The sequence below is a fragment of the Arvicola amphibius genome, chromosome 4 (genome assembly GCF_903992535.2).
Source record: "Arvicola amphibius chromosome 4, mArvAmp1.2, whole genome shotgun sequence".
NCBI classification, from domain to species: Eukaryota; Metazoa; Chordata; class Mammalia; order Rodentia; family Cricetidae; genus Arvicola; species Arvicola amphibius.
The window spans coordinates 133,292,854-133,314,669 of NC_052050.1; the positions used below are offsets into that span (position 1 = coordinate 133,292,854).

Below are 21,816 nucleotides of genomic sequence, written 5' to 3' on the forward strand. Positions count from 1 at the left end.
ACTGTGGCTTAATAGCCACCCAACAGTGAGACATTTGACAAGGGGGTAAGGCAGTTATCAGGACACCCCGCTGATGGCTTCCTGGCCACAGGTACACATAGCAAGTGCGTCTGTTGACTCATGCACACATATTATGTGAGTGTGCCTGCACATGTGCACATATATAATTTAGTAATAAAAATTAGTAACCATTTCCAGTTTACTGTGTAGACCCTCTTAATTCAAGCTGACAGAACTAAGATCAACCTAAAGCAGAAATTTTTAAAAGTTCTATTTTTAAGTACCATGCTTTCCAAACGAAACAAAAATAATGTGTCAATGCAATTATGATCCTGGAATTTCCCAGTGCAAACCTTTGCAAACAATATTTAGACGTTACTGATTACTGGAGTTTAACTAGGGCCTCGAGGCAACAGAGTACATCATTATCCTTCCTACGAATAACAGAAAGCAAAGGTTCACTGCCAAGACACAGTCTCGTGTTACTTCGGGTCAGCAATGTGAAAATTTACTCTGTGGTAAGGCCTGGTTTTCCCAGGAAGGCAAGATTAAATGCCAGATAAGGGATTTACTACTAGACAATTAGAGAAATTAATGCCTACAAGATGATAATACCATAAAAAGGTAATTTGAAACAATTACCTGAACAGTGTACATTGCATTTCTTTTTAGCAATCAAGAAACAGAGAAATGAGAATGAAGAATAGCAGGAAAAGTAAATATCATTTGTATTAACCAGATAATTTAGAATAAACATTATTACTAATTTCCTTTAAAATACATTTGCTTTAATTAAATCAAATAATTCTAAATTTTAATGTATTCAATTATACATAGGAAATTGATACCTGGTAATAGGTCCTATCTGATGCTGGAAACTGTACCAACAATTTTCATAAAACATTAAAGACCAAGTAACTTTTTACATTTACATTTAGGAATCTCTTGGGCAAAATCTTATGGGCCATATTTATGATTTTCTTCAAGTAGCTACAAAAGCTGTTCATGGTAGTAATATGTTAACTTTCTCATGTGGCTTGAGGCTTATTTAAGAGTCTAAGAAGATAAAAGAGGTAGCACTTTCTTAGCTTGCTGGGTGGTCCAAAGGTTAAACATCAAATTCCCGGGGCGGGAAAATCCCAAGGTACTCAAGGTAAAGTGTTTTGATGCTTAAAAAAATAAATCTATTTGGAAAAACACAGCTGAAGACAAGCCAGTAGTATATTCCTGGCTGAGATCAGATAAGAATAAAGGTGTTAGTAAGAACAGGCCATTTATGAGAGGTTGCTTTGTTTTGTTTTAGGTGCGTGGGTGTTTTGTCTATGCACCATTTGCATTTCTGATGCCCACGAATGCCAGAGGAGGGCATCGGATAATCTGGAACTGGAGTTACAGGTGGCTGAGTCTCCACGTGGGTGCCAAGAATCAACCCTGGTTCTCTGAAAGCAGCCAGTGCTCTTAACTGACAAGCCATCTCACGGGCTCCACGTTTTATGTTTCTATGCGAATTGATGCAGCAGCTTATTCTTTATAGATTTGTCAAGTACATTTCTTAATAACTGATAAGCTATAAATGAGGACATTGCTAAGAAGGAAGTGCAAAACCATGAACTGCTGCTTGGAGCTTCTGTCTTCTTGTTTATTGAATACCTTATTCCTCTAATACCACCCTTGACCTACAATTTCATGGTTTTCTTCCTCTACTGAATACTTCCCTCTGAGTATGCCTATTGCACTGCTACCCCCACCTTGGGAAGCCTCTGCCTCACTTCCCTATTTAGCTCTCTTCTCCCTTCTACTCCTTTCCTACTTCCCAGCAGGGCTATTGGAGAATACAGTTTACATTTCCTGTCTCACATTTCTTCTCATTTTTTTTTGAACTTAAGCAGGCTCGACTCTCTTCCTCCACTAAAATTATTTGTCAAGGTTGTCAATGACTTCCTTGTTCCTTAATCCATATGTCAACTCTCAGTTTTCATCTTACACCATTTAGCACAGTTGGTAACTCCCTTGAAAAAATTTTTGTCGATTTCCCAAGCCTGCTGTTTTGCTATTCCTGTCCATCTGGCAGTTCCTTTTTGGTTCCTTTCTTTAATTAAAATTTTCTTTTTATATGTATGAGTGTTTGCCTGCATGTATGTTTGCTCACCATGCATGTTTACTCACCATACTGTGTCTAATGTCCAGGTGCCAGACTTGTGAGAAAACTCCATGATACCAAAACAAAAGTCTTGTGACTTCAGTTTCTTCAAAAACAACTCTTTTTTTAAAAAAATGGTACAGTTAATATTTTCAAATTACATACACTTATTTATTATACACGTGGTGTATGTGAGTACCTGGCAAACTGTGAAAGGAAGCTGGAGGACTACTTGGGGAGTTGTTCTTGGATGGCTTTCATGCCCCTCCCAGGTGTAGCAGAAAGGAGTAAGTTTACCTTAGATTATTCAATACAACTATTGTTATTTGTTTATAAGCTTCTATGGAGGCACATGCTTGCCTGGCACGTATGGCTTGTCATTGAGATTGTACACTTTACTCGTGTGACTCCTCTTAACCTTCAGAGCACAAATTATCTGATGCTTTGGATAAAACTGATTATTGCATGAGACTGTAGACCGCCTCATTTATCAGCTCCAAGGTCTCACCACCTCTAGGGCGGTGACACCCAAGGCGGCAAGAGAAGGGCATAAGATCCTCTAGAACTGGAATAATACAATAGACAATTGTAAGCTAACTTGTGGGTACAAGGACTCAAACCCTGGTCTTCTGCAACAACAGAAAATGCTCCTAACCACTGAGCCATCTCTCTTAGTTTCCCATTTGGGGTACTTTCAATTTACACCATGCCCTAAAATCAGCCCTTAATCTTCTTTTTCTTTTTATCTATAGTTATTCCCCATGATGCTCTCATTTATCACACAGGCAACAACTGTTATTTAGTTTCTTGGGTTTCCCAGTGCCTAGAGGAATCTGACTTCTAATAGTTCTCAACATCTGCTGACGAGTGAATGCAAGACTGCAGCTGTACAGCTGACTCTAACTGTTGAATGGTGACTCTGGTAACAGTTAAATAGATCTGTAAAAGGCACATCAGAGCTAGAGTGTAATTCAGTGGTGGAGCCCAGGGTGAGCAAGAGTGAGATCCTGGGTCTGATCCTCAGCACTTTGAAAAAGGAAAATCAAGCAACAAATTGCAATAATTTGTTATTTTGTTACAGTTTGAATGTTAAATGTTCCCCCAAGAGATTCATGTGTTTGAATCCTTGGTCCTCACTTGGTGACAGTCTGGAAATTTGTGGAACTGTTAGGGCATGCGGCCTAGCTGGAGAAAGTGTGTCACTGTAAAGCCAGGCTCTTGCCACTAATCTGAGGCTGTGAAACCTTTGGGAAATGGGCCGGATGGAAGTAATCACCTACGGTGGAAGGGGGCGAGTCTTCAGGTTACTGCCCTTTCAGGTTTCCTGTCTTTCTGCTTCCTGAGCGCGAAAGGATGATAAACCAACTGCACCTGTTCCTGCCACCACAGAGCTCTCAGCGCCCATGCCGTCCCCACCATGATAATGGACTGTATAATCTTCATCCCCCTTTGGTAGCTTCTTGTCAGGTATTTGGCCATATCAGTGAGAAAATTAACAAAATCATATCTCTTAAAAATACATTAGTAAAACATAGATGCAGAAGTGATAGTGTAAAACATAACCACGTGTCCTTCTAGAATGGGACATTTCCTTTTAATGATTTATCTTTAATTTTCAGATACACATATTACAGACTGTTTGACATAGAGTTTCATTATATAACCCTTGATGATATGGAACTTGCTATATAGACAAGGTTAGCCTCAAATTTACCAAGATCCTGTGCTATAATATCTAATTATTATAACCAGGCAATAAATTGAAAACTAAATGTTCAACTTTCAAATCACTAAAAAGACAAAAATCAAGAAAATGGATTCAATCTATGCCAAGGGATAAAAAAAAGAACATATATTCATAAAACAGCAAAAACGTTCCCAATCACAATAAATATATCCAATCTAATGACAAAAGACACAGAAGAAACATATATTCGTTCATAAAACAACAAAAGCAAACACAAACATGTTCCTAGGCACAATAGTGCTAAAATGCCTCATTAAAAAAATTATCTCTTGGGATTAGTGGGTTTGCTCATTAGTACAGCGAAGGTTTATTATGTACAAGATTTCCAGCACACACAAATACAGAAAGAGAAACTATCACATAGTGCTTTCAAAAATCCATATAAATGTTCCTTAGAACTTTCACAGTTAAAGATTATTGATAATATCTGAAAATACATGGAATTAAAGGCTAGAAGTATTAAATGGGACAATGAAAAACTCATAACTAACGATGAAATAAATAGCAATAGATCACTGAGTAACTGCTAGAGAAAAGTATTATGAATTAAATGAATCAGAGTTGAGACTTTGATAAATCTCAATTAAAATGGAAAGAAACCACATGAGAAGATCTGAGTAACAGAACATGTATGGTGATTATTAATATTATTTCTAATAAATAGACTACATAAACTAATCATTTATCCAGTCTTCACAAAATCATCAACAACAGAAAAATATGGACTTTATCAGGCTGGGAAATAATTAATAAAAACTTCATAAAAAAGAAGTATTAAGAATTAAAGTAGAAAGCTGATTCTGTAAGACATAAAGATTTTAAAAATATCACAATGATTTTCAACAAGAAGCTAAGCTGACTAAAAATAAAAATAAATCACCCATGTTACTTGGGAAAAAAATGTGGACGTTATATCAGTTCATAGTAGATACTTGCACATAAAGACCAGGGGCATATAATTCATTGTAAAATTACCTGGTGAAAACGATAAAATCAAACTCAGAACACAAGAATAGATAATTTCTAGAAAAGAAACCTTAAAAAGTTCTCTACTACAAGCTGGTCATGGTGGCCCATGCCTTTAGTCACAACACTCAGGAGGTTGAGGCAGGTGAATCTCTGTGAGTTCAAGGCCAGCCTGGTCTATATATAAGATTCAGACCAACCAAGGCTACACAGAGAAACCTTGTCTTAAAATAAAAATGTCTCTACTTCACTAATAGGAAAACAGAAAATAGATTATACAAGAAATCAGCGGACACTATTAAGTGAAGGTGGACTATGGGAGCTATCACTAACTGCATGTGAAGCGCATCTTGGCAAAAGCGATTTAGACAAGAGTGTGGACAATGAAATGGATACAGTAGATTTAGGGTGATATAAAAACATAGCGGGGAAAATAGTTAAGAAAAGTTGGTCTTAAATTTTCTTGTTTATAGATATATATATGTTTACATGTAGATAAAACAAATTTTAAAATGGTGTATTATCTTTTTAAAAAGATTTGTAACTTTTGTTGAATCTGTTCTTGACAATTTCAGACATTGAGGCCATGTTGATTACTTTAACTGTCTCCCTCTCGAACCTCCTAAGCCACTCCACTAAGCCCTCTCCTCTCAAAACTCCCTTCAAACACCTTCTCTTTCTGAGCCCCACTGACTTTAACCAGAATCACCTGCTTGATCATGGGTTTAGAGCATTGTGGACACCTCAGTGAATATATAACTAAAGATGCTGACTGCCCCTACCATAAAATCCTTTATAAGGAATACTCACTTCATCTGGGAAGGGGTGGCCCATGGGCCCTTCTTAATATATGACTGATTGCCTGCTGGCAGACACAGTATTGTGTAGGTTCACTGTAGACATCCACAGCTGCTGTGAGGCTAGGACTACATTGGCTTTGCCATTCTCAAGTCAATATTCACAGCCTTTCTCCCTGTCTTCTGGCTCTTACATTCTTTCTGTGTCTCGTCTGAAATGATTCCTAGCCTTAGAGGTGGTGGTGCAAATGTCCTGTTTTTGGACTAAGTACTCAACTGTTATTTAAGAATAATGTGTGATCTTTTATAAAAATATACTTTTGAGATTTTAATTACATTAGTATATTTTCACAAGCAAACAGAAAATGTATTTAGTCTAATCTTGAAAAGAATTAACAACAGTCTACAGAGGCTGTCACCAGGGTCACACAGACAGCAAACGAGTCTAGGACCAGAAGTCAGTTGTTTTGACACCCAATCCAGTATTCGTTCCTATTACACAACTTGGTATATTGGAATAAAAGTACACTGCTTTTGCAATCCTTCAGGCTTATGTTCAAATGTCAGCTTCACCACTTTCTATTTAGGTAACCTTGGGAAAAAACTATCTTGCTGAACTTTAGCTTCAAAATAGATAAATAGTAAGCCTACAAATTATAAAGACAAAGCAAAAATTAGTAAAAATGCTTTCTCTGGTAATCAAGATCTTATTTGGCTGACTCTTGAAATAGTCTAAATGCTCAGCTCCATGTCACAGGTTTAAACTAAGTCTCTCTGTGTTGCTGTAGGTTGGACGCTCACCACATTTGTCCATCGGGATAAAATGACCCCAACTCCCTGCACTTCCTACATTTATCACTTTCCCCCCAGCCTCACTCACGCCACACACCTAGCATATACAATGTGCAGACACTCTTTACTTCTTGAGTCACAGCTAGATTTCCAAGGCAAAATCTTTAGCTATCCACTCAACCACGGCCAGACAGGCCTGGCTGTCCAATGCCTCTGTTGTGGCTTCAAGATGAAGGTCCCCTTTAGGCTTATGTGTTGAAAGCCTGCTCTCCAGCGGGCAGCACCATTTTCGGAAGTGATATGAACTGTAGAAGGTGGGGCCTAAATCAGGAAGTCAGTCACGGGGGAGTATTGTGGTAGTGTTGTGTCTTATTCCTAGACGTTTTCTCTCATCTCACTGCTTCCTTTCTGCCCTGACATGAGCTTCAGCTCCTGCAGCCATGTTGTTCTGTTTACGGTGGGTCCTAAAGAAAGGAGTCAAGGGCTATATACTAAAATCTGTGAAACCTCGAGCCAAAATGAATCTTTTAAGTCAGTTTTATATATACTTTGATATACAGGCTCTAAGACAGTTTTTCTAGGTGGCAATTAAAAGATAGGAACACAAATACAACATCAGTGTTTACATTATTTTCCCCTAAGTAAATTACCCTGAACTTACCAGATATATTACTCAACTTGAGTTGCCAAAACTAGTCAGCTCAAACAGCAGACATTCATTTCTAATGGTCTGGGAGGTGGAATATCTGAGAACAAGGTGCTGGCACACTGTTTGATTGTAAGGGTCCTCTTACTGGTTTGCAAATACCCACTTTCTTGTTGTGTCCTCCCTGAAGAGGTGATGATGCTATCTCCGTGTCATCATTTAACCCCAATTTCTGTCACAGCCACACAGGTCAGAGCTTCAAGATGATTTGCGGAGGCCACCAACGTTCAGTGCATACTGCCAATCACAGAGCAATCATCTGCCCCTTTCTCTACACTCTCACACAAGCTGTAAAGATGTTCCAGCAGGTCACTGCTACCTAGTGGGCATTTTACTCTGTGAATGTTATAGATCACCTGAAAACAAACAAGATAGTTCTTAAGATCACACCCAGAATCCTTGGCCACATGGTCCCCGTCAGTGGAACTGCCTGCTTCTTTGACCTATGTCAAGGTTAACTAGCCAACAACCTCCCTTGAAACTCCTACATCCCCAGGGTTTGGGAAATCCATATGACAGCACTGACCAATGGCACCCTACTGGTAGGATTTCACACTGTCAGTCCAAGCAAGCCAGTCTCTGTCTGTTAGCCTTGGCCAGCATCTAGAGATTCTGTAACTACTCAAGTTCTGACCTAGGCAGAAGGTTTCCTTCCAAGTCTACTTATTTCTGGGGTATTCTTTCAAATTGTAATCTCTTCTTCATAGCTCATCCCTCACAGAGATAATTTTGTATAATATTACAATAGTTGCCACATACTATTAGACATTTGTTAAAAACCACAAATGTATAACACTAATAATTTTAATGTATATAAATTTATATCTATCAATAATAGGGAGTAATAGTTTGTAAATGTAAGTCTATTAGTTGTATCAAACATATCATGCTGCCAGAAACTGGTAGTAGGAGAAACTGCATATGTAGGTATATGAAAAACCTTTACTTTCTGCTACATTTTGTTGTGAATTTAAATCTGTTTTTAAATTAGCCTGTTATTTTGTTTTCTTTTTGAAAGGAGAAGGGAAACTGTATTTTTCAATATTGTTCTTAAAAACTATAGTACACTTAGGGAGTATATATTTCTGATTAAAAATGTAAAAATATCAAAATATTATTTTTTAATTCTCAAAGATAAATATACTACTTCTTAATTCTTATGTTTGGAAAGATTATATAAAAGCATATAAGAAAATGCATGCACAAAAAGGTATAAAAATTTAAAATAATGTTCATTTTTTAATTATAGAACATTCCATACAGAAATGTTCATTTCATTACAATGTTTATTGTTTTTATTTTATACACTGGAGATTCTCGGACATGTTATACATATGTTTATATATGTGATATATAATTTGTTCATTAAAATTTATATATTTGAAATTTTGCCAATTCTTAAAATAAGGGCTTTAAGTTATATACCTTAACTCATTTGAGCAACATTTTTATCATAATGATCTAATTTTGTTCCTTATGTCTTTACTGAAAAAGTTCTTTTTTTCTGTACAATCTATTCTCATAGTGGCTTCTCCTCCCCCACCTCCTCCCAGATCCTTGCCATCTCCTGACCCATCCTATTTCATGCCTCCCTTTTTTTCTCTTTCTTGAGAATACATGCAATCAGGTAAACAAACAAAAAACCCAATGAATCAAAATTTTAAAAAAGAAAACCTCAAGAAACACACACACACACAGAGCTTTGTGGTAAATGGGAATGATTACAGAGAAATCTCCGAAGACAGAGTTTCTCTATGTAACAGCTCCGTGTTGGAACTCACTTTTACAGACCAGGCTGGTCTCGAACCCAGAGATCCGCCTGCCTCTGCATCCTGAGTGCTGGAATTAAAGGCGTGCGCCACCATCAAGTCAGAGACAGTTTTAAACTAGTGACTGAAACACAACTATAATTTAGTTCTTACCACACACTAAACTACGCACCCAGCCCTTTTCTTGAGACAGGATCTTACTGTCTAAACTGGTCTCACATTTGCAGTCCCTGCCTCAACCTCCCAAGCAGCTGAAATTACAGGCTATACCACTGTTTAGAGCATGAATAAGTTCTGAACCACAGGTGATTTAGTTTTGGCTGTCTATTTCTATTCACTCTACTGATGCTTTTGTTTTGTTTATCAAAGGGTTATTTAAATGTAATAGCAATGAAAGCCAAAAAGACATTATCTGGGACCAAGTTTATAAAACCAATAATTAAATTTATAAAAACTGATTTGAATGACAGTTTGTGAAGAGTTTTCTGTATAACTCAGGACAGTTTTGACCTAACCATGCTGTGGTCTCAGGCTCCCAGGTGCTGAGATGATAGGCATGTAAAACAGCTAAACAGATATTAAACTGAGAGTTACAGGGAATTGTGGGATGAAAATAAAATTAAAACAACCACTAACCAAAGAAGATGCTACTTAGCATTAAAGATCTTTATAGGTGAAATGGACTTCATGGATCCTAATCCCATGACACTTCTGAAGGGATGAAAGGATCTCCCTGAAAGGTTAAACGGTTTAATCATTGTCAAAGAGAGAGACAGTGGCAGAGAAGTCAGTGTTTTTATACATCCTATCGTATTTGAGAAGCGTTTGTAAAGGCACAGTGAACAACAGTTCTAAGTAAGTTTTGATGATTTTACTCTTGCAGACTATTTTCAGATGCTTCTTTAAACTACCTACGAAAATGCTGGAAATGGCCTCAGTGTGAGATAGGTACCAACACGAGCAGAGAAAAACTTGTCATTCAAAGAAATAGATCAAATTCTCTTAAGCTCTTGGCCTCTAGGATCTGCACAGCTTTTGCCAGGGCACGCTCCCAACTTGCCAGCAGATCATACAATGCTCTTGGGAAATGGGTCTAGGACTGTCGAGGTGTTTAATTTAGCAAAAACTAAAGTCAATAAATTTCTCCTACTATGAGGAAACTCTGGAGCTCAAACAAGAAAGCAAATGCCACAGTTTCATTAAGCCAGTGGGAGTGTACTTTTGAAGACTGAGATTATCAAGGAATGAACATATATAGATATGTACACATACATACACACACACACCTATATGTTATGTATTATATAGAGTTATATTTGTTGTAATTCTTAGACTTGAGGTTGTATCTATTTTTATCTTTTAATACTTTTAAAGTAAAATATAACATTCTTAAAGTGAAAGCTTAAATACTAAGACATGATATTTGAAGTGGGTAGTAGAAAAACTACATTGACTCAATGAATTAAAAGACATTAACTGAAAATGTATATACAAGGGGTGGCGGAACATAGAAACGGTCAAAGATTTGTCAATTAAGATGTAGGTTCAGGATTCTGAGTACCGTGTATCACCCTATAGCTAGAGTAGCCCTAACTCCTGTGTTATCGACAAAGTTGACAGCAAATGCAAATATATGAACTGTGAACTTTTCTCACTAGCTTCACAGGGAAAGTTCTCTTCTGTTCTGAATAGAGAAAGATAAGCCCATAGGCAAAAAGTAGATGGGATGATTTTTGTTAAGAAAAGCTGGCTAGAAATAAGCCACATTAAGGCCAGACATTCATAAGAAAGAATAAGTCTCTATGTGATTATTTGGGATCTGGGTGGTGAGCTCCCCAAAGAGTAAAGAGTAACAAACAAAACATCAATAACAAATGGAAGACAGTGGTGCCGAATGTCATTGATGAACTGTGGAACCTGGCTCAAGAGGTTACAGAGAAGAATATGGGAATGTTTCCTGTGAACATTCTTGTGATATTTTGGTGAAGAAAGTGGCTACCTTTTGTCCTTGTCTGAAGAGTCTACCTAAGGCTAAAATGAAGAGTTTTGGACTAATTTTGCTTGCAGAAGAAATCTCAAAACAGCCTAGAATAGACTCTGTCATGTGGTTTGTAGTGGTAATTCTAATGAGATTTATAATGAAAAGGAGCAAACTGACCAGGGTAATACAAAGTAAGAATTTTGAGGTGAAAAAGAGCAGCAGGAAGTGGAATGTAGCAAAATTCTGTGTTCAAGGAGATAGACGGATTAAAGAGAGGGTGACCTCAGGGCAAGATTCCACATAGCTAAATTTACAATTCATGAAAAGAAACTAAAGAAAAGCTGAGAGGCATGTGCGGTGGGCGCACCTTTAACCCCAACACTAGAAAAGCAGAGGCTGGAGGATCTCTGAGTTTGAAGCCAGACTGGTAGACAGAACAAGTTTCAAGGTAGCCAAACTTAGGCAGTAAAAGACAGTTCATGAAGATGTAATTGAATGAGAGGGCCATGTTCCAGTCGCAGCCAACAGTAGAACCTGGCAGCTTTGGCCATATGGTTCTGTCTTTAGAGTCAAGGAAAGAAGGAAGGAGTTGTGGAATAAAGCTACTGAAGCCAGACCGGTGTGAGGGGTATTCCTGACCTGAGGTCTAGAGAGGCCACTGTGTGAAGTTGAGAAGTTGAAGCCTGGATTGCTTTGGTGACCCCAAGATGTTAAAGACATGCCAGAACTGTAGGATACCTGCTGAGGAAAGTTGCTAACAGAGTGTGGAACCAGTCCAAAAGAAAGAAGAATGTTGCAGTCAAGAAAGCTGAAGAAACGTGGAGATCTGAAGAGTGCTTTGACATCAGACATGGAGTTGCCGAGTTTACAGTGTGCCCACCTGGTTTTCAGTGTGGATTTTGTCCAGTGTTTCCTTGCTATGCTCCCTTCCCTTCATTTTTGAATGGTAATGTATATCCTGTGCCATTATATGCTGGAAGTATATGATCTGCTTTTTGATTTTGATTTTTACAAGGGAATTACAGTTAAGAGATTGCCATGTGTCTCAGAAAAGACTGGATTTTGAAACAAGTTTGAGACTGTTATAGACTGTGGGAACTTTTGAAGGTGAACTAAGTGTATTTTTGCATTATGATATAGCTATAAGCCTTTAGGTGCCAGGAGTGGAATGCAAATTAACTCCCAAGAAAATGATCCTCAAAGGAAGTGACACTATTAGGTGTGGTCTTGTTGGAAGAAATGTGCCACTGTGGAGGTGGACTTTGAGGTCTCTTTTGCCCAAGCTTCCCTCAGTATCTCTGTCAGTGAACTTCCTGTTGCCTGTAAGATGTAGGACTCTCAGCTCCAGCACCATGTCTGCCTGCACACCACCATGCTTCTCATGATAATAGACTGAACCTCAGAAACTGTAAGGAGTCACCCCAATTAAATGTTTTCTTTATCAAAGTTTCTGTGGTCATGGTGTCTCTTCATAGCAAAACAAACCAACCAATCAAACAACCGAACAAAAAACCCCAAGAAATATATGCATGTTCAACCTGGGACATGTTTGAGGGTCCCAGAAAGAGTATATGCTCTCTATTTTTTTAAAAAAAAACTCCACATTTTTAGATGATATAATAAGTACATCAAAACATCCTAGAATACAGGGGTGCAAACTGAAGTCCACAAAAAAGGCCACATCTATGTTGAAGATTCTCCAAGGCTGACTAATTAGAAATTCATGATTGTGGAGAGTTGAAATGTCACAGATCCAGAACCAAATGACCCTGAGCTAACTTTGCAATAGCTATTAACTGCCTGCCTGCCTGCTCCCGACCTACTATTCTGTGACTATCACTTGAAATTTGGGGAGATGTATTTTAACTTAATTGAGCATCAGCTTTCTTTCGCCAACCCGAAAGTAATGAATTTCATCAGATAACATGTAAAACCCAAAGCACAGATTTCAAGCTTTGCTATACTCCACCTCCTGGTGTTTCCACCAACTATTTGAAAAACATCTTTCTTTTCTTCTGTAACAACAGAAATTTCATGGAGTTTCATTATTGAAACTGTTACCATCTTAAAACATGGTAGGTGGGAAAGCTTAAATCTGTTCTCCTAGAGTACGGCCACTCATATTTGGCTCCTGAATAACCCATCTTATTCCCTTTGAGGTGAGGGTTTTTACATCTACAGATAGCCTTCTGTGATAGCATTCACTGCTGCTGCTGTATCCATGGCCCTCTTGGTTTTCTTTCCACATGTCTGTATCTTATTTCTCATATCCACAGTGCTCTACTGGTCAGTTCTTTAAGTCACTCATGCTCACAGGGCTTTCCCTTAATCTGCTTTGCTGTTCACATAGTGAACAAACCATACCATTCTTTCTTACGATTTTTAATACTTGATGATTCCCAACTTCATGTCTATCACACAGACAGCTCTCATGAGAGTCTGACCTATGCTAACTGGAAGTTTTTCCTTCATCATTACCCTCATCTCACTCTTTAATAGTTAAAAATGTATTTTATTGATGGTGATACTGGGGTTTGAACTCTGGGTCTCCTAGGTGCTAGGCAAGTACCCTGCTACTATACTACCCACCAGGCTTCATTTCCCTCTTTAATAGTTCCTAAAATTTTTCAAGTCTTATCTTAATGGTACTTATTCCAGGAAGATGCATTTTTAAGGTGTGGAGTCTAGGGTATATTTCTTTCCTGTGTGGTTCCATGGTACATTCTATTTTTCCCATCACATCATTGTATTGTGGAACATTATAGTTATTTGTGCTCTCACTAAGTTATAAACAGAACATCTATGAATTTTATTTCATTTATCCCTCAATCCTTGACAGATGCATACCACCACATTTGCCCCTAATAAATAATCTATGAACAAAGTATTTAAATGAACAATGGACAAATTGATATATTTATTGTACTTCCAAGTGGAACTTGTAACAAGAATCTTGGTACTATATTCGTGAAATTAAGAGCAAAAAAATGTTTGATACAACAGTTTAAAAAATATTAATCACTTAGTGCTAGATGCACAAATTAATAATTGAAGATGTAATTTGCTTGTTCAAAGTCCTTGGTTCAATCTCTAATATCATCAAAATAAATTATTCAGTGATGGAGGAGTGTCTATGTGTTACTTTCATTATTAATAAAGAAACTGCCTTGGCCCTTTAAGAGGACAGAAAATTAGGTAGGCGGAGTAGACAGAACAGAATGCTGGGTAGAAGGCAGTGGGGAGATGCTTCAGGCAGTCGCCATATGCAGTCGCCATGCTTCTCCTCTCCGAGGTGGATGCAGGTTAAGATCTCTCGTGGTAAGCCACCCCTCGTGGTGCTACACAGATTACTAAATATGGGTTAAAGGAAGATGTGAAAATTAGCCAATAAGAGACTATGGGCCAGGCAGTGTTTTAAAAGAATACAGTTTCCATGTAATTATTTTGGGTAAAGCTAGCCGGGTGGCGGGACGCAGCCCCGCCGCTCCATTCTATATTTAGAAACAATTATTTACAAAGACTCATGGCCACTACCATAAATGATCACCTCTAGACAGTGCATTATCCTTTAGCATATCAAGGGCAATGGACATGTGCATAATTTAAAAAAGAGAAAAATAGGAAGTGAGGGACGGTCACTGTTTCAGTCTGAAATGCCCCTACATGCTTCTCTTTTGAAAACTTCTTCCTCAGCTGGTGGTGCTCTTTATGGAACCCTAGGGGAGGTGAGGTCTAGTGTATATTAGGGATGTCACTGAAGTGAGTCTATGATGGTTTCCACTTGGCTCTGTTTGGTGGTCCACCATGATGTCAACTGTTTCCACATGTTTCTGAACTGTGCTGAACTGCTATGTATGCCTTCTCTGCCATGATAGATTGAAAACTTTCAGAACTTTCAATCATAATAAATCTTTGCTAGCTTAAGTTTATTTTATGTCAGATTATATGATCAAAGTGATGCAGAAGTAACTAATTAGGGATGAAAGGAGCCACTTGCTGACACAATTACTAAATTGATAGTTATTATGAGCCAGGTGGTCAGAAGTCTCAATACATAATTTTACATGTGCAACATCTCAAGGTAAGAAAAGCATAAAAGCATTTGTTTGAACACTAATGCTGAAAAATACATAAGGATGCATATAAACAAAAACGTTATTATATGCTTAGAGTGATAGAAATAAAAGTATAGATTTTGTACCTGCTATTACAAAACTATAATCATTCTGTTTATACTTGCTCAAGCTATTATAACTTAAGTGTCTAGTCATTAGTGCTCACAGGTACATAGTACAGCCATATGACTTGTCTGCTCAGTGACCTGGGTTCAGTTTCTAGCATCAGCAAAGTAACAGTATACTATGAACAACAGTCACTGTCAATTTTTGTGGGGTGATGTGCAATGGGCTTTAATTTTAACATTCATATGCAAAATAGTCTCTGAAATTAAGGCCCACAAAACTTAGAAGTGACTCTGAAAACTAAAACGGCTCTTCATGGAAGATTAGAGCAAAACATCCAGATACGGTATGGTGGCTTGAAAGAAAATGACCCCCAAGGGGAGCAGCACTATTAGCACGTATGGCCTTGTTGGAGTAGGTGTGGTCTTGTTAGAGGAAGTGTGTCATTGTGGAGGAGGGCTTTGAGGTCTTATATGTGCTCAAGCCACACCAAGTGAGACAGTCTACTTCCTGTGGCCTGCAGGATGTTGGATTCTCAGCTACTTCTCCAGCACCATGTCTGCCTGTACACTGCCATGTCTCAACATGGTGAAAATAAACTGAACCTCTGAACTGTGAGTCAATTAAATTAAATTAACCTCAATTAAATGTTTTCCTTTATAAGAGTTACTGTGCTCATGGTTTTTCTTCACAGCAATAAGAACCCTAATGAAGACACATAGTTCTAAGTCTTATCCAAACAATGTGGTTTCTCACAAATTATGCCTCAATAAGAAGAAAAGCTCCAAAATAAATAACAGCTCTGAAGATCAGACAGCATGACAGAAAACACCTTAGAAAGTACTGTGAATACAAGTTCAAAACATTGAGATACTTGTGTATAAGATGTATAAGACATCTGGGGTTATAATTAGTCTACCATTCCATGTTCATCACTAATTACTACACTTTATCTTTAAACATTCCTTTGAAGATCACTACATCTGGAGGCAAGAGTCAGCAAGCATGGGAACAAGTCAAATACTAGCTGTATCTCATCGGCAAGACTTGACTTATACATCAGCATGAAATTTCCACACTCTTTGCTTCCCAATGTTGGCGCTGGGTGTCTGTTAGGTGCTGGGGAAAAAGTGAATTGAATTTTCCAAAGAAGTGGTTTAGAGTGCTGTAACTTCAACTGTTAGGAACCGGACATTGTTTCTTCTTGAAATGTTTGTCTTACCTTGATAAATTCAAAGTGAAGGAAAAAAGGAAAACTTGGTAAAGATGGTAAAGTAGCTCACCTTAATCTTTCTACAAAGCATGTGGATGAGTTACTTTTCTATTGCTATGATAGGATAATCTGACAAAAAGCAACTTAAAGGAGAAAATGGTTAATTGGGCTTAAGGTTCCAGTCCATCACTGTATGTGATGTAGCAGAAGATAGTCTGGCAGGAAGAAGGGTAATTCATTTTCTCACAGGAAGTAGAAGGAGAACAGGAAGTAGGGCCAGGTTATAGAATTCAAAGCCTATCTAAGATACATAACTTCTTCCATCAAGGGTCTACCTTTTATAGATTCTATAACCTTCCCAAATAATGCTTCCAGCTGGGGATCAATCATTCAAACAAACAAAGCTATTGAGGATATTTCATATTCAAATGTATATAGGCATATGTTATCACACACACACACACATATATTTTTGTATGTATATATGACAAAATAACATATGACACATAAACTCATAAATGCAACAAAGTATAGAATTAGTATAATTGTTTTAATGACTTCTTTAAAGACTTGTCCTCTTTAACCTTTGGAGTATCATTCATTTCTTTAAAATTATTAAAGATAAATTATATAGTCAGTCTCTAAGAGGGTAGCTACATTTTTCTTAAAACAGTCCAACCCCATTGTGGCTAATGCTGGTTGTCAACTCAACAGGATCTAAACTCACCTAGGGAACAAACCTCTCAGCATGTCTACTAGGAAGTTTCTAGACTGGATACTTGTTATGGAAAAAAGAAAAACTGTGCATGACACCATTTGTAGTGAGGAGCTGTGGGCAGGCCTGCTTTTCGTCCCGCCCGGCTCCTGGCCACCGGCTAGCTTTATACCTGAAATAACAACACACAAACTGTATTCATTTAAACACTGCCTAGCCCATTAGTTACAGCCTCTTATTGTCTAATTTTCACATCTTGACTAACCCATATTTAGTAATGTGTGTAGCACCACGAAGGGTGGCTTACCGGGAAGATTCTAGCCTACGTCCATCTTGGGTCGGAGCTTCGTTGCATCTGACCCAGAGAGAAGAGAGGCATGGCGATTGCCCGAGGCGTCTGCCTCACTCCCAGCATCCTGTTCTGTCTACTCCACCCACCTAAGGGCTGGCCTATTAAATGGGCTAAGGCAGTTTCTTTATTAACAAATGAAATCAACACAAACAGAAGACTCTCCCACACCAACCATTCCGTGCACTGCACTGAATAAAAAAATCACACTGTGATCTAGACATGAGCATGCACCTTTTTCCACATCCTGACTGTGGCTGCAATGTAACCAGCTGCCTCACACGTCTGCTGCCAAGACATCTCCACCAAGAAGGGCTGTTCTGACACTGTGAGCCAAGATAAGACTTCGCTTTCTTGCAGGGCAGTGGTGGTGCAGGCCTTTAATCCCAGCACTTGGGAGGCAGAAACAGGCGGATCTCTGTGAGTTTGAGCTAGTTCCAGGACAGGCCCCAAAGCTACAGAGAAACCCTGTCTCAAAAAAAAAAAAAAAGACGTAACCAATATAAACCCCAAATCTGGATGGAGTCAAAAGAATAAATATTTCTTCCTTCAGGTTGTATGACAAACCTAGTCTTCTAAAAGTGAATGTATCTTTGTAGTTAGTGTAGTTAGGCTAAAGGCTGGTTATAATGCTCTGTGAATGCTTTTTGTTTTTAATTTAAATTAGCATTAGAATTAAATTAGGACATCAGGCTTAAATTCCTACCCATAGTAGTTCCAGCAAAGAAAAAGAAGAGAAATAATATAAGAAACATTACTAAAAACTTTTTGTTTGTTTTGCTTTAAAGAGACGGTTTCACTGTGTAGCTTTGGAGCCTGTCCTGACACTCATTCTGTAGACCAGGCTGGCCTCAAACTCACAGAGATCCACCTGCCTCTGTTTCCCAAGTGCTGGGATTAAATGTGTGTACCACTACCTCCCAGCAACATTACAATAAACATTTAAACATGAATTTCTGTAATGAAAGGCCTTTAAGTACCTAACACAAGCAATGAAAAAAGTGTTCAAGTCAAAGCTCATTATGGTGAAAATTTTAATATTCAGATAATAAAAAATATAAAATGTTTTACAGAAGGAAAAACTATCACATGCAAAAGGTGTGACAACTATAAGGTTGAATTAGAGCTTACGGGAAAGGTAAGACATGGGACTTCAGGATCATTTTACTTCTTAAGTAATACACAAATTGTGTACAACAGAAGCAATAATAATGTAAATACATATAGATAATAAAGGGGCTGAGGAGATCATTCAGTGATAGAGCACTCGTGTGGCTTGCATGATGATGCCCTGGAATTGACCACCAGTAACATAAAAACAAACAAAAAACATGAAATATGAATGAAGGCAAAATAAATCCACTGACTGCTTATTACATACCAGTTGTTTCATTCTGCTCCAAATACATTAACTTATTGAACTCCCAGAGTACCCTTTGAGCCTGTTAGTCTCTTTCACAGACACAGGAGCTGGCATTGAGACATACAGACTTCATCTATACTGGCACAACTAGCAGTGTCCGAGTCAAATTTCTGGCTTTCTGAGCACAGTCAGGTGACAAGGTCTCATAAATCTAAAGTCAATTTTTAAAAAGAAGGAAAGAAAAAACTATGTGCATGCTCCCTACCCTGGCAATCTGTTTCCAGATCAACTATAGTCAATTAAAGTTCTTCCATGGTCAATCAAGATGCTAATGTCATGCTGCTGTCCTAAGCCACAAAATAGCATATCTGTTCTGTGGGGATCCACGGTTGAGTGTGTTTGCCAGTACTTTATGTTTTTTTTTGTATAAAATAATTTACATACTGTGTTTATGACTTATCACTAAACGAAGGTGAATAGTGCAGCATATATTGCCTAACCTAAATGCACAGCCAACCTTCACCCAAACCATACAAAAAAAAAAAAGCTGTGTACTTGTATCTGCTCACTACTGTATACTTACAGTACAAACACTATACAATTTTAGTAAGGTTTAAAGGGGCACAGCTGCCATTTTCCTAAATTATTTTCACCTAATCTAGTTTTCCATTCTTCTAGTCCTGGAGTGGAAGTATTCTCAAGACCAAGTTTCTAAGCCATTTACATGACAATTGAATACAGAGCTTTGACAAAACAAAACACCACCATACCCCTTACCCTTGCCTTACATTATGTCACAAACTACATTACAACCCAACATTTCCATGCTTCACTTCTGCAGGAGTTGGCTCCATTTATTGTTTACCACCATTCCCGTCCTATCTATCTTCTGGTTTGTTTTACTTACTACTCCAGGGATTGAATAATTTGTCCTTTCTTTTCCTGTCTGGCAGCATCCTTCATGGGATTGCCATACACTAATGCGGAAAATTGTGATCTATTTTGACACCTTCGAAACTCATCCTGCACTTGCTTCTCCTATCATTTTCTCCTTCCTGACTTGCTCAGTCGGTCTCGCCCTCTTATTCATGCGGCCCTCCATCACTTCTTTGTTTTTATGCCTGTCAAGTCCATTATTTGTGACACGTGTGTGCTGAGAGAGAGTCTGGTTTGCATTTGGTTGCTCGACGGTCGCTGCAGCAACCTCTATGGTCCTGATGCATCACTGACGGCATCATCCACATCTTCGCAGCATCCCTGTGAACAGGGACGCCTGGCGTTGATCTGCGTCGCTTACAGGAGGTTGCCCACTCGCTGTCAGCATCCTCAGTGCCTCCACAACCTCCACTGTCCAGTGTCACCGTGACCCCCGCCCCTGCAAGCCCTCCCTGCGCAGGTCGGACACCTGGCAGCCCAACTCTCCGGTGACACCTGCCAGGGGCGCGCACGCGCTCGGGCACTTACCGTCTCCTTAGCAGCAGCCACCGGGATGGGCAGCAGCCCCCTGGCCCGGGGCGGGTCTTCGGGTTCTGAGGCCGCTAACTCCGAGGGCTCTGCTCTGGGGTCCCCATACAGCTGGTAGCACACGAGGCCAACCAGCCCCCCGCCCGCTGCCGCCGCGATGCTCAGCTCACCCCAGCGCCGCCGCCGCCACGCCGCCTCAGCCACGGCCCCCTCGTCGTCCTCGCGGCAGGAGAAGGGCCGACCCGACAGCCCCGGAGCCGTCCCCGCAGGCCGCCCCCACGGTGACAGGAAGGGCTGCTGAGGGCCGAAAGTGGGCGACAGCCGAGGCGGCGGCCACAGGAGCCTCCGGAGCGCAGCCATAGCGGGAGCCGCGGCCGGAGAGGAGGGGGGGGGCGGGAGGGGGCGGTGCTGAAACCTCGCGAGAAGTCGCGGCGGGGAGAGCCCGTGCTGCTGCCGAGGGACCGCCGCCGCCGCCGCCCGCCGAGCGACCGCCGCCGCCGCCGCCGCCCGAGCCCCGCACGGAGCCGCTTGAGGATGTCACCGCACCCGGAAGAGCTGTGGAGCCCCGGGAAGGCCGAGCTCTTCAGCTCAGCCACACAGTCGTCGTAGCTAACGGCCCCCGCGGCACCTGGCAAGGGGACCCAACCCGGTCCCCTGGGAACTGGTCATGGGCGGAACTCCGGGAGCCGAGGCTGCGGGGCCACCCGGCGCTCCTCCCAGAGGCGCCCGGCTCCTCACCGCGCCTGTCCTCAGACACCCTGGGAATGACTTGTGGATGTATCTTCACGTGCACAGCATCGAAGAAACAAAGTGACATTTGCTCCAAGTCATAAAGACTGCATTTCTGAATTTAAAATAGGTGTTTCGACTCCAGAATGATGGTTTCTGGACCTTGGGCAAGGACAGGCTAAAAATTTAAGTTAGCGTTAATACTTTTGGGAAACACTAGTGTATGGGATATTACTCAGGCAGATAAAACTGTCGAGTATGTGATACAAACGGTTTTCAAAATTCTTAAGGCTCCGTTTTGTCCTTTGTTGTGTGAGGCTGCTGGTGTAACCATAACTGACATGTAGTGTGCCCTCTTTATTCTTCTGCACGTTATACTTTTGCGTGCACATTGTCAATGATAGTTTTATGGCTGAATTATGCCTGCTCTGCTCTTCACGTAGAATGGTGCCAGGAGCCCCTGAAATGTTTCAGATGTAGGACAGACAATAAAGTCCAGTAGTTTCAATTAGTTGGTTATTATTCTTGCTATAAACTAAGGACTGTCAAAGGCAACCAAAATAAAGTTTTCTGGCCTCCATCCTTCTACTTCTGTACCTCACCCTTTACCTGCAAGTAACCTATCGCATATGCTGCAATACATTTTGCTTTAATATAGGCTCATAGAACTTTACTTCCTCAAAGCTACTAAAAATGGTAAGAAAAAATAGTCTGTGACATATAAGGACAATATCTATTTTAGGATATTATCTGTTTTCCACTTAAGCCTGGTAATGCTGCCAGGAAGATTCCTTACTTTTCCCGGATCTTTTTTCTCAAATTTTTTTTTTGTCGTCTCTCAATTCTGATGTTTTTAGATTTTTCAGAGCACTCACTTCCCGGAGGTACATAGTGCTGTGTGTAA

The 21,816-nt window shown here is 39.7% G+C and overlaps 1 protein-coding gene across 1 annotated transcript in view; it reads right to left on the reverse strand.

The window, feature by feature from the left end:
- Positions 1-20,543, reverse strand: part of Micu3 (mitochondrial calcium uptake family member 3) — an 81,354-nt gene extending 60,811 nt beyond the window's left edge. Inside the window, exon 1 of the mRNA XM_038326923.1 lies at positions 20,184-20,543. Within this exon, the coding sequence (XP_038182851.1) occupies positions 20,184-20,543 (360 nt within the window). The remainder of the gene's footprint in view (positions 1-20,183) is intronic.
- Between the last annotated feature and the right edge of the window lie 1,273 nt (positions 20,544-21,816).